General features: G+C 40.0%; 1 protein-coding gene across 3 annotated transcripts in view; it reads left to right on the plus strand.

Moving 5' to 3' along the window:
- The window catches only part of CFAP54 (cilia and flagella associated protein 54), a 526,588-nt gene that overhangs the window by 462,342 nt on the left and 50,832 nt on the right, over nucleotides 1–13,414 (plus strand). For all 3 annotated transcript variants that reach the window (XM_073651573.1, XM_073651574.1, XM_073651575.1), the window contains 3 exons: nucleotides 1,495–1,603; nucleotides 2,529–2,649; nucleotides 11,404–11,502. In XM_073651573.1, coding sequence (XP_073507674.1) covers nucleotides 1,495–1,603; nucleotides 2,529–2,649; nucleotides 11,404–11,502 — 329 coding nt within the window. The remainder of the gene's footprint in view (nucleotides 1–1,494; nucleotides 1,604–2,528; nucleotides 2,650–11,403; nucleotides 11,503–13,414) is intronic.

Genomic DNA, 13,414 nt, shown 5'->3' on the forward strand with positions numbered 1-13,414 from the left:
AAATGTAACTTTGCTATATATCCTATTGGTTCTTACTGTTCTTACTAACTAAATACTTTGTACAAATTCAGGATTTTTTAGGAATCATCCACAAAGCAGAGAAAAAGATAAAACAGCAAAATAAAATACAACTGATAATTCCATGCCACTCCAATATCGTCGCTCTGGTGGTCTTTGCAAATTCTGTCAAGTGCTACCATCACCGCTGAGTGCTATGATTAGCAGCAGCGGTCACTTGTATGTGGTTGGTATATCATCACTGCAGGACACTTACCACAAACTAATAAACAATATCCAAAATAAAATAAATAATACCAACGCTTCCATCAACAGTGGAGAATAATGGGTACGAGTGTATATGTGAATTCATTACTTCCCCAGGTGGCAGCGGGTTGAGGGAGTGTATCTGCACACTTAAAGCACCACTCCAGCTTTGGAAAAACAACGCTGGAGTGGTGCATCAAAGGATAATAACAAATATGAAATCAGTTCACACTGGTTACAGTGTGTGGCCTATGCTCTTAATGTATCTGATACCCCCACCACTATAAGCCACCGGCAGTGCTATCACTAGGGCAATGAGTAGAGATGCTATATGTGCCTTGGGGTGGATTATTAGACTGACCTATTTAGCTGCACACAGTCCTCAATGAAGGACGATGATAAGTCAGTTAGAAAGATGATGAAGGAAAGTGCTTATATCCAAAGTGTGTAGAATAATTCCTTGGGGTCCTCCTTGGCCTCTAGTTTGTTGACATCAACTAGGCAGCGTGAACATCTGTTTTTGGAGAGATACCACCGACCGGGGTGGTCTCAACGCAGAATGCTATCTGACTACACTCCGTGCACACAGTACATTGCTGACCGGGCGCCTCTTCTTACCTCCTGATGATCACGCGTCCATTCTAACCTGACTGACGGACCTATCATCCTTCTAAGCAGACCACATGCAGCTAAATAGCTCAGTCTAAGGCTATATTCACACTGCAGTATTTTGGGCCAGTATTTTGCTTCAGTATTTGTAAGCCAAAATCAGGAGTGGAACAATCAGAGGAAAAGTATAATAAAAACACGTCACCTCTTCTGTATTTTAGGCCCACTTCTCAATATGGCTTACAAATACTGATGTAAAATACTGACCAAATACTGCCGTGTGTATGTGGCCTAATAGTCCATCAGAAAGCACATATAGCACCTCAACTCCTTTCTCTAGTGGTGGAATTATCAGATACATTGTTAAGAGCGGCGGTGACATACTGAAGCCAGTGTGAACTCTTCTTATATTACCACAGACTGGTGGGACCACTGTGCTGGTGGCAAGGGATTTTCCAGGTTAGCGTTGGATAATTTTTATGTGTACTATCTAATTTCCATCAATAATATGCATAACGTTAGATTAGGGTTGATCAGAAAATAAAGTATAAAATTTTTTGTATTACTGTTAGTTGATAAATCTTTTTTCCAGAAATCTTTATGGCTTATGTACTATTGTAGGTAAGACAGAACGCCTGATGTTTGTCTTAGGAGATCATGAAAAGTCCTGCGCCATCAAGTCCTTCTCTGACGCTATCAGCATTAGCAGAGATAAGGATCAAAACTTCAGGTAGGACATAAGTTGTTTAAACAAGGAACATCTAATTCTTGATGAAGACTGGAAAATAGTGGCTTTACATATAGAAAGTGGGGTAGATATATACAAATTAGTGCAAAGCTATGGAGCATGTACGTAGCAGCCAAATTCCAACACTATACAAACACCCTTTGCTAAGTCAACATATTTTTTTTGGCAGCCCTCTTAGTTCAGAATTGGGCTTACTACCAACCTTACTGTCTCCAGTGTGTTGAATGGGTGTTTCGAGTCATTTATGTCAATGTTTCCGCAGGCTAGAATTGACACCCTCTCAGGCTGCATGCACATGTTCAGTATTTGGTCAGTATTTTATATCAGTATGTGTAAGCCCAAATCAGGATAGGAACAACCAGAGGAGACGTATAATAGAAACACGTCACCACTTCTGTATTTATCACCCACTCCTGGTTTTGGCTTACAAATACTGATGTAAAATACTGACCAAATACTCAACATGTGCACGTGGCCTAAGGCTGTGCTCCCACAATGAGTTTTTGGTGAGATTTGAAGCAGCGTTCACACGTTCAGTATTTGGTGAGTTTTTTTACCTCAGTATTTGTAAATCAAAACCAGGAGTGGAACAATCAGAGGAAAAGTATAATAGAAACACGTCACCACTTCTGTATTTATCATCCACTCCTGGTTGTGGCTCACAAATACTGAGGTAAAATACTGACCAAATACTGAACGTGTGAACGTGGCCTTAGCTTCAGTACCAGTGCAAATAATGGGTTCCACTCTGGTGGACTTAGCGTAATCATATATTATATGGTTATCAATATGCCTCCACTAAAAGGTTGTTCATTTGAGACAATCCCATTGAGCACAACAGTTGATATTAAATTTGTGCATTTATTACACTAATTATATATATTTTTTATATGCTTTTTACTTACAGTTTAATAAGGAAATGTTATCTGGAGATCGCACTTGTATACCTGCACATGTCCAGTTTGGATGCAAACAAAATAAATTCTATACCGTTACCTGCCATTAAAACACCTACATCGAAGCGAAAGGTAATCCTAACATTCCCTGAAGGTCTCTACCTTTGTCTCAGTAGCTAACATTGTGCCGTAAGATTTGTCTTCCTTCATTTTGTATTTTTCTGAAAATCGGAAGTGGCATTTACATATCCCAAAACATTTATTTCCATAATGGAGGGTTTCATATCAGTATAACACTACTGTGCAGTGGGTTTGATATGGGGAATTTCCTATGTAATTTGTGACTCAGAGTTCAGATACTGTATTTATACAGCATCTGAAGCGCAAAAGTGATTCATAGCGCGGCGTGTGAGGTAGAGAAGAATGCCGTGGGCCTTGATTGGAAGAAGTGATATAATTATTATAATGTAGATCAGTGAATAATGATATGGGAATCTCACTAGTTGTTATGAGCAAATGGAGAGATTCTGATGTATATTTCATTTTTACATTCAGTGTTGGAGGCACTACATTACTAATATCATCTTAAACACCATAATCTTTACCTTCAAGGGCTAAATTGAGATCTCCAGGCCTCAAGTTCTTTAGAAGAGATTTTTCAATCACAAGAAATCTTGTTATATTTTAGCATTTCTGAGGCCAACCCCCCACTACTGCTTATTTTATTTGCAAGGTTCTTCCAGTGGATACAAAAAGTACGTCCGGCATCAGGAGTTAAAAACTTTAATATTTATTTCCACTTTGTTTAAAGAGGACCTCTCACCAGGGCTTATTTTATTCCAGCTGCTCCGCTGAGTATTTTTTTTATTAATTTGCCATATGGTTTCTTCAATTCTTTGGCATCTGTGTTCCTTGTTTTGTTTTTTTACTGTGTGTGTTATTTGATGTAAACTTACAGCAGTACAAATGAACAAAACAAGGAAGCAACACTGATTGACAATCAATTTCACATGCTGTTGTGCAAATGGAATAGACAATAGATGGAAATTATTGGCAATTATCAAAACACCCTCAATAAAGGAGTGGTTCTGCAGGTGGGGACCACAAGACCACATCTCAGTACCAATGCTTTCTGGCTGATGTTTTGGTCACTTTTGAATGTTGGTTGTGCTTTCACACTCGTGGTAGCATGAGACGGACTCTACAACCCACAGAAGTTGCTCAGGTAGTGCAGCTCAACCAGGATGTTACATCAATGCGAGCTATGGCAAGAAGGTTTGCTGTGTCTGTCTGCGTAGTGTCCAGAGGCTGGCCTGTCTCCTGGTAGCGCCTCCAGCCTCTGGACACTACGCTGACAGACACAGCAAACCTTCTTGCCACAGCTCGCATTGATGTGCCATCCTGAATGAGCTGCACTACCTAAGCAACTTTTGTGGGTTGTAGAGTCCGTCTCATGCTACCACGAGTGTGAAAGCACAACCAACATTCAAAAGTGACCAAAACATCAGCCAGAAAGCATTGGTACTGAGATGTGGTCTGTGGTCCCCACCTGCAGAACCACTCCTTTATTGAGGGTGTCTTGATAATTGCCAATAATTTCCATCTATTGTCTATTCCATTGCACAACAGCATGTGAAATTGATTGTCAATCAGTGTTGCTTCCTAAGTGGACAGTTTGATTTCTTAGAAGTTTGATTTATTTGGAGTTCTTTTCTGTTGTTTAAGTGTTCACTTTATTTTTTTGAGCAGTGTACTTTTTTGCAATATGATCTGTTGTGTAAAATGTATGGTGTCTTAATTATATATCATGTGCGAGGTGATATTGGGTTGTGTGGGTGAACAGGTGCGGTGTCTGTTTCCTACATGGGAGCAATCTCCTGTTCTCCCCCATATTGGTCCCCTGTTTGCTTGCGTCTGTCACCTCACCCTCTGTGGTTATGTGGGCCGACCTTGTGCTCATGCGCCGGGTGCCGTGGTCATATGACTGTGACGCGGCCTCTGAACATGTGACGTCAATGGGGGAGTTCCCCTCTTCCGGGACGCTGCCTGAGACCGCGCCGCTCTCACCAATGTCCAGGGGCGCGCGGTGTTGTGCACCATTACTGGTCAGCGCCCACTTACCTCCTTCTGGTTCACATATATAAGAGGCCCTGTATCCACACACACCACACCACTGCCCCCTGAGGAAGTACGGAAACACGTGTCGGGGCCTCCCTGACACTGTTGGTTATCTCCTACCTTTTATTAAGTATGTCCTATTCAGTCTAACCTATGTGATATTTACATTATTGTGTGTTGGAATGTATGACTTTTGTCCGTTTGCACTGACCTTACGTACATCATATGATTTATGTTACTGTGACTTTTTCAGTACACATGCTACTGTCACCAATGAATTGTATTGGTTAAGCTATGTGACTTCATATGTTGTAGGCTTGGTCTAAAATTGATACCAACTGTGTCTCTATCTACCCTCTGTTGCTACACCTACCCATGTTATGTCTCGTATTATTTGGAATTTATACAATGTGTGTCTCTTTGAATATATTTAATAAGTTATGAAGTCTTTTTAGTCATCACATTGTGTCCTAACTATGTTATATTCTGTAGTGGTTAAAACACTTATGGCTGTCCTTGTTTTGTTCAATTGATATTTAGTGGTATGCCCCTTGTTACTCATGAGGTCCTGTTTTCCATTGTCATTTTGGTGCAGCAGTACAAAGTCTCACAATGTACACCAAGGATCCTATGTATACAGGAAGAAACTGAGTCTTTATCCAGTTCTTTCCATTAGGCTCAGTTCACATGAACATAAAAAAATGGTCCGATTTTCATTCAGAAAAAACCCCAATGATTTTTCATCTGTATTATCATCTGTATACCAGCCATATGAAATTCACCGTTGTACATCAGCAGTGACAAAAATGTACAAGACCAAATACACTTTCCTATGTTAAAAGGGTTGTCCACTACTAGGACAACCCCTTTTTAAACTAATTGTTCAGCCCTGATAAAATAATAAATTCTATACTCACCTTCAGTGCCCGGCTCCTTTCCAGCAGTGTCGGCACTCGCGGCCCCAGGGCTGTGATGTGGTAGAATGACATGTGATGCCTGGTGCCCAATCAGCGCTGGCCCCGCCTGCGGACAAACTGAACGTGAAGAGGAGGCCAGGGCTGCAGCTGATCCCGGATTTCCTCTACACGTTCAGTTTGTCCGAAGGCGGGGACAGTGATTCCAGCTCTGATTAGGCGCCGGGCATCACGTGTCATTCTACCGCATCACAGCCCTAGGACTGCGAGTACCTACACTGCTGGAACAGAGCCGGCACGGGAGGTGAGTGTAGGCTTTATTATTTTATCGGGGCCAAACAATTAGTTTAAGTAGTGGATAACCCCTTTAATAATTGCAATGTATCCGTAAAAATCAGATGCTGTATTGGTTAATCCGTATAGGATCCGATTTTTTTTTTGCACACCCACAGACTTAAATATGCGAATCTCATCTAAAATACAGAAGAGATTAGTGCATGCAGTGATTTTTTTCATGCTGACATTCATTCCAGGTAAAATAGTCATGTGAACAGCCCAATATTGGTCCACATGATGTCCGTTTTTATTGCAGACAGCACTTGGACCGAAAATACGGTCATTTGAATGTAGCCTAATTGCGTAGAATTTGCTTTTAGGCCACAGAAAAGTAATGGATAATGCAGTTTACAGTACTTGCTGACTTTCTAGGTTCGTGGCACTTAGCATGAGATCTGTGGAAAGGGCTCCAGTTGCCCAAACTTGCAGACATTTATGTTCGATCTACACTGTGTGCAGAATTATTAGGCAAGTTGTATTTTAGAGGATTATTTTTATTATTGATCAACAACTATGTTCTCAATCAACCCAAAAGACTCATAAATATCCAAGCTTAATATTTTTGGAAGTTGGAGTGGGTTTTTTTTTAGATTTGGCTATCTTAGGAGGATATCTGTTTGTGCAGGTAACTATTACTGTGCTGAATTATTAGGCAACTTAATAAAAAACAAATATAATCCCATCTCACTTGTTTATTTTCACCAGGTAAACCAATATCCGTGCACAAAATTTAGAAATAAACATTTCTGACATGCAAAAACCAAAACCAAAAAAATTAGTGATCAGTATAGCCACCTTTCTTTATGATGACACTCAACAGCCTTCCATCCATAGATTCTGTCAGTTGCTTGATCTGTTTTCCATCAACATTGCGTGCAGCAGCCACCACAGCCTCCCAGACACTGTTACGAGAGGTGTACTGTTTTCCCTCCCTGTAGATCTCACATTTTATGATGGACCACAGGTTCTCTATGGGGTTTAGATCAGGTGAACAAGGGTGCCATGTCATTATTTTTTCTTCTTTTAGACCTTTACTGGCCAGCCATGCTGTGGAGTAGTTGGATGCATGTGATGGAGCATTGTCCTGCATGAAAATCATATTTTTCTTGAACGATACCGACTTTTTCCTGTACCACTGCTTGAAGAAGTTGTCTTCCAGAAACTGTCAGTAGGTCTGGGAGTTGAGCTTCACTCCATCCTCAACCCGAAAAGGTCCCACAAGTTCATCTTTGATGATACCAGCCCATACCAGTACCCCACCTCCACCTTGCTGGCGTCTGAGTTGGAGTGGAGCTCTCTGCCCTTTACTGATCCAGCCTCTGTCCAATCCATCTGGCCCATCGAGAGTCACTCTCATTTCATCAGTCCATAAAACCTTTGAAAAATCAGTCTTAAGATATTTCTTGGCCCATTCTTGACGTTTTATCTTATGTTTCTTGTTCAAAGGTGGTCATTTTTCAGCCTTCGTTACCTTGGCCATGTCCCTGAGTATCGCACACCTTGTGCTTTTTGATACTCCAGTAACGTTGCAGCTTTGAAATATGGTAATACTGGTGGCGAATGGCATCTTGGCAGCTTCATGCTTGATTTTCCTCAATTCATGGGCAGTTATTTTGCGCCTTTTTTGGCCAACACGCTTCTTACGACCCTGTTGGCTATTTCCCATGAAGCGCTTGATTGTTCGGTGATCACGCTTCAAAAGTTTGGAAATTTCAAGATTGCTGCATCCCTCTGCAAGACATCTCACAATTTTGGACTTTTCAGAGCCAGTCAAATTTCTCTTCTGACCCATTTTGCCAAAGGAAAGGAAGTTGCCTAATAATTAAGCACACCTTATATAGGGTGTTGATGTCATTAGTCAACACCCCTCCTCATTACAGAGATGCACATCACCAGATTTACTTAATTGGGAGTTGGCTCTCAAGCCTATGCAGCTTGGAGTAGGACAACATGTATGAAAAGTATCGAAGTGATCAAAATATGCATTTGCCTAATAATTCGGCACACAGTGTATTTTATGGACTCATACACATTTTAGCTATTGTTTTGCCACTTTAAGTGTCCATCTTAGGACTCATCTAGACTTTTTTTTTTTTTCTCGTACTTGAAAATCATCAACTTTCCTCAGTGTTGGTTCACATTTTCACTAGATTTTGGTCAGTGTGTCAGTTTTTACCATCAGTGTTTCATTAGTTTTAGGGCATGTGGGTGCAATGGGCCTACCAGAGTTGATGTACAAGGCCAGATTAGAGGTGTTGTAATAAACGAGCTCGGAGAATCAATACAGTACACGCACACACGTAGTCTTTTTTCAGTTACCTGTCTGAACGAGCGCTTAAAAAATGGTAAAAAGAATGAACATATGCATTGCAATGTCAAAACGACTTGTGGCTAAAGGAAATGATCTGACCATTCTTCTGGTGGCTTCTATTTGGAAGCTGCTCACTAATTTATATTGGCAATCCAAAAAACCATTGGTAGCAAAGCAACCAAGAAGTTGACCAAGATGGTGCTGAAGAAGATGTTTCAAGAAAAGCACCACCGGTGCTTTCCTGAATCATCTTCCTTTGGGAAAACTCGGCTGGTACCATGGCATCTGTGAATATACCCTTGTAGACAAAAAACTGATGACAGTTTCTTGAACTTTGCCTATCAAAGTGAAAAACAGGCAGAACTAGGGGATACTGGGATATTATTAGTGTCTGAGTTGTTCACGGCCCTAAAGACTTGCATTGGTGAGCTTCATCCTTGGCTCGGATAAATAATGGACAGGTCTCCTGTTTTTGCAGACACTTAGTCCACAAAAATACAGACATGTGAACAGCTCCATAGACTACTATGGATACATGTTCTCTTCATGACAAACAGGTTTATGTTCTTTGATTCTGCACAAAGATTATCCCACCTAATGTGGCCAATCCATGTGTGGCTAATCCGCCAGTCTTTCCGCTCAGAATTCTTGGGAATAATTAGCTACTTATTCTCACTGATCTTTTTTTCAGTGTGAAAATTTTCTGTAGTACATGAACAGGGTTGTTAAATCTCATTCACATGTATTGGATGCAGAAAGTTTGCAGGTCTTTTGTGGATTTTGATACAGAATTCAATTTGAAATCCACATACAGTTCAGAACAGGTGAACGAACTCTAAGGCTGTGTGCCCACGATCCAGAGCCGCTGCGGGTTTGACGCTGCGGACTTATGCATCGTCAAACCCGCAGCATCCAGATGTTACAGCATAGTGGATGGGATTTGTAGAAATCCCATGTCCACTGTGCGTCTGCGGCACACCCGCAGAAACTTACATGTGGAGTGTCTTTCCAGACCGCAGGATGTCAATTTCTCGTTCAGGTCCGCATGCGGGCTTTCCCCATAGACCTAACCTATGAGGAAAGTCCGTATGTGAAAAAAAAAAAAGGCATTTGCATAGATGAGCGGAAGCCACCGGCGTCTCTTCCACTGCGTCTGGGTCGCAGGCCTGGACGCATCGTGGGCACATACCCTAAGGATACAGTCAACCAAGGCAGATTTGCTGCAAAATGGGGTTTTGCCTACAGCACAAGCATTGGTATCTTCAAGCTTTCTTTAGGAAAATGGGGAAATTCCAGACATTTCTGCAAAAAATCTGCCATATATGAGCTCAACTTAAAGGGGTTGTTGTCCACTTTCTTTTCTTAGTACAGCTTTCCTCACAAATTGACCAGCAATTATGTCCATTGATGGTTGCTGGTGGAGGAGCTTGTTACCATCAGCCTCCTCCTATTGTAAAACACTTTACATGGGAAAGCTGCTTTTCTTTTGGTGGAGGCTGATGGACAGGTCTGGTCGTATGCTACCCCATGAGCAGCCATTTTATGGACAGAAGTGCTGGTCAGTTTGCGATGAAATCTATGGTGACTGACCCCTTTAATACAGCTGTATATGTGCAGGACATATTTTTATGTCTTTGAGAATTGAGATGTGAGAAAAGTAGATTTTCAGCGATTAGGATTTAGCAAAGTTCAATAGCTGTAAACCATGGCACTTCAAAACACTAACAAAAATTGCAGGAGAAAATGAAGGCTGATGGTTTCACATGTGGCACAAAAGGTCAAACTTTTAGAAACTGAATCCTAATACTACAGTTAAAGGGGCTGTCCCATTGCGAAGTAATAATTTACTCTGTTAGAGAGCGTAAAACGTAACAATTTTCAATAAAGAGAACCTTTCTGTGTTTAGATATTGCTGTTATATATACACCTGTTATGTGCCCCTTCCTCCTTAATGTTCTTATAATTCTCTCTTACCACATCCACCTAAAATGTCCAGTGCTATTGCGAACAATTTTATTTTTTTTGCTGCGTTTTTAACTGGCTGAGCTCCACAATGGCAGAAATCAGTCCACCACGATGGTACAAGAGGATCCAGGTGCTCTGGCTAATCTACTGGGCACGTGTGACTAATGGCACTGAATATTCTGAGAGGTTATCAAAAAAATAGTAGGGGGCACCAAAGTAAGTATGTAACAGCAATATCTGGACACAGAAGATTTTATTTAAAGGGGTTGTCCACTTCTGAGGATAATATATACTGTATATATATATATATATATATATATATATATATTTTTTTTTTTTAAATGCATGTATTTGGGGCTGAAAATCACTTTTTCATTTTGGTTTTATTCAAAATTTTGCACCTTTTGGAAGTTACAAGCTCTCTATTTCCATATACATTCAACTTTGATGTGGTCTATAGACATAAATCTGCTGAGAGCTGCTAAAGCAACAGTCAGTCAGAATGAGCTTACTGGTGGATTCTCAGTTAAAGGGGTTATCCAGGCCAAAAAACTATCCAGAGCCGGCTCAGAGGGGTCACTGACTGCTTCTGCTGGTGATTCAGCTGTTACACGTCAATAGAGCAGCTGTTTCTCTTCCACTCTGCTCCATTGACAGGCGTGACTGCCAACGTCATGCTGATTGACACTCGGCTTCCTGCAGTTATGCAGCGGGGAGCCGGCTGTCAATCAGCATGACATCGGCATTCGCACCCTGTCAATAGCAGAGTGGAAGAGAAGTCGCTGCTCTGTCGATGTGGAGCAGCTGAATCACCAACAGAAGCAGTCAGTGACCCCTCTGTACCGGCAGAGATCTGCACTGTGAAAAAAATGCCTGTTAGTTCTTAGGTCCACAATAAAAAAATAATATAGTCCTGGATAACTCCTATAAGTCATTTTGCAGCCAGCAATAGGCACTACAATATAGAGCCTACTAAAGACAACATTTTTAAAGAAACCCAATTACACAAATGATTTTTAGCCAAAAATACTTTCATTTAAGTAAGAAAAAATAATCTCCAAAAGTAGATAACCCCATTAATGGTTTCAACTGAAAACCTCATATGTGTTGTCTGATCTAACTGAGTAAATTAATGTTTATGTATGGGACATGCCCTTTAATAGAGTGATGAGTAAAATGGGTAAACTCCTTAAAAACTACATGTATTTGGTGTCAACATAACATCTTTATTTTTTTTTTTAGGTGGACAAAGTGACGGAAAAAGATGGAGGAGGGAAAACAGTGAGCCCATCAGAATTATTCAGGTTGCTTGCATGGATTGCTGTCAGAGCTGCCACACAGGTGCTTGTCATGCTTTCACATTTTCTCTATACTACTGTAATAACTGTCTGATACTGCAATACTTTCTTAAAGAATCCATACTGACTTTGATGCAGTCTCTGACTTCACAAGTATGTTGGATGAGTGGCAATAAGGTCCAATAAGATGTCCTCTACCTCCAGTTCAGTTCTGTTATATCCAAAAGATCACCAGTGTGCCTTTATTGAACCTAGAATAAAAATGCAGTTTCTCCGTTTTCAAAGGGAAAGGATTAAAAAGAAATGGAAGACATGCTCTCACCAGGAACATTCTGTATCCTGATCTTCTACAGATTTACACAAGCCCTATAACCTTTTATTGTAATATTTAGTTTTATCTGACATCTCATGAAAATTGTGTAGTACAACTAAAGTTCTTCCATTTTTTGTGACAGTTTTTTTCTGTGTGTTTGTTATATGGGGCCTAGTCATCAGCACTAGCATTGGTACACCAATTATATTCCAGGACATGCTTGAGCAACATGCAACAAATTAATTAGGAGACATGCGCATTGGCGTTTGCCAGTGTCACAAGTATACTCTAGTCTTTGTCTGGAGTACGTTTCTGCCTTAATTTACATGGCTTAAATTATGATGCATTTGTTGGGCCACGATTGGCCATGACCCCACCCGCTAACCTCTGCTCAGGTTTCAAAAAGTTGGTGGTGTTGGCATAAAAACACCAAAGGTTGTAAACTTTTTGTGCAGCTATAAGTTGTGCAAAAATATTACGCAATTTCAAACAGTTCTACACCATTTCTGGCTCAAACTATTTGACGAATGTGTCCCTACAGCTTAAGAACTAAGCGAGGTCCATAAAGTCATTGTTTGACAAGTTTATTGTAGAAGAAGTTGAGTGCCCTACATAGAGTCCAGACCTCATCTCCATTAAACACTTTTGGGATGAACTAGAGTCATATCTGGAAGCCAAGTCTTCTGGGCCAACATTAGTGTATGACCTTTTGGTTGAATAGGCACACATTATTAGAGACACGCTCCAAAATCTTGTAGTAACCCTTCCCATAAGAGTGGAGCTTGTCATCGCAACAAAACAGTGTTCAACTTCATAGTAACACCCTTAATTTTACAGTAGGATGATTGGGTGTCACTTTTATGGCCATATACTGTATAACCCTATCTATCTTGTTCTCTTATCTCTGAACCTTTCCTTTTTTTCCTTAATGTTTTTGCTTTTATTATTAAGTTCCAGGATTATTTTTTTCTGCAATGTTTTGCCCTTTATTTTTTGAATCTTTAGTTTTTTTTCAATGATGTGTTTATGATTTCTGTGACAACATCCATTTATCTTATTGCTGCTTTTTACTTTATCTTTTTCTTTAAACTTTTATTTTCTAAGAAATTAGATATTTTTCATAATGCCAGAAATAAGACATTTGTAGTCTGGCTGTTCCCTATTCAAGTGGACGTTTTGGGTTTTATTTGCTCATAGATGTCTCTCTGCTTTGCCATACACTGTATTCTCAAAAGACTTTGCCAACACTAAAGGAATCACATTTATTGGACTGCTTCTTTATTGCACATCTTTCACTTTCATAAAGAGCCAAAGAAAATGCCTGAACTCCTCTAATCAATGTTGTTATCGGATCAGTACTAATATACAAAAATCGCATTACAATCATTTACTTTTTTGTGCCGAAGATAACTAACGTTTTACGTGTTTCATGCTATACTTTTGCATTTTTCTTCAGTATTTGTTCAATAATAATATACTGTACACATATATATATATATATATATATATATATACAGTATAGACCAAAAGTTTGGACACACCTTCCCATTTAAAGATTTTTCTTTATATATATATGTATTAATAAGCTAAGCAAATTAGTATTATTTTTAAAGTCAAGAATAAATAACTGTTAACTATTACA

This window comes from Phyllobates terribilis, unplaced genomic scaffold (genome assembly GCF_046119375.1).
Source record: "Phyllobates terribilis strain yellow unplaced genomic scaffold, ASM4611937v1 Scaffold_11__3_contigs__length_659146591, whole genome shotgun sequence".
Lineage (NCBI taxonomy): Eukaryota > Metazoa > Chordata > Amphibia > Anura > Dendrobatidae > Phyllobates > Phyllobates terribilis.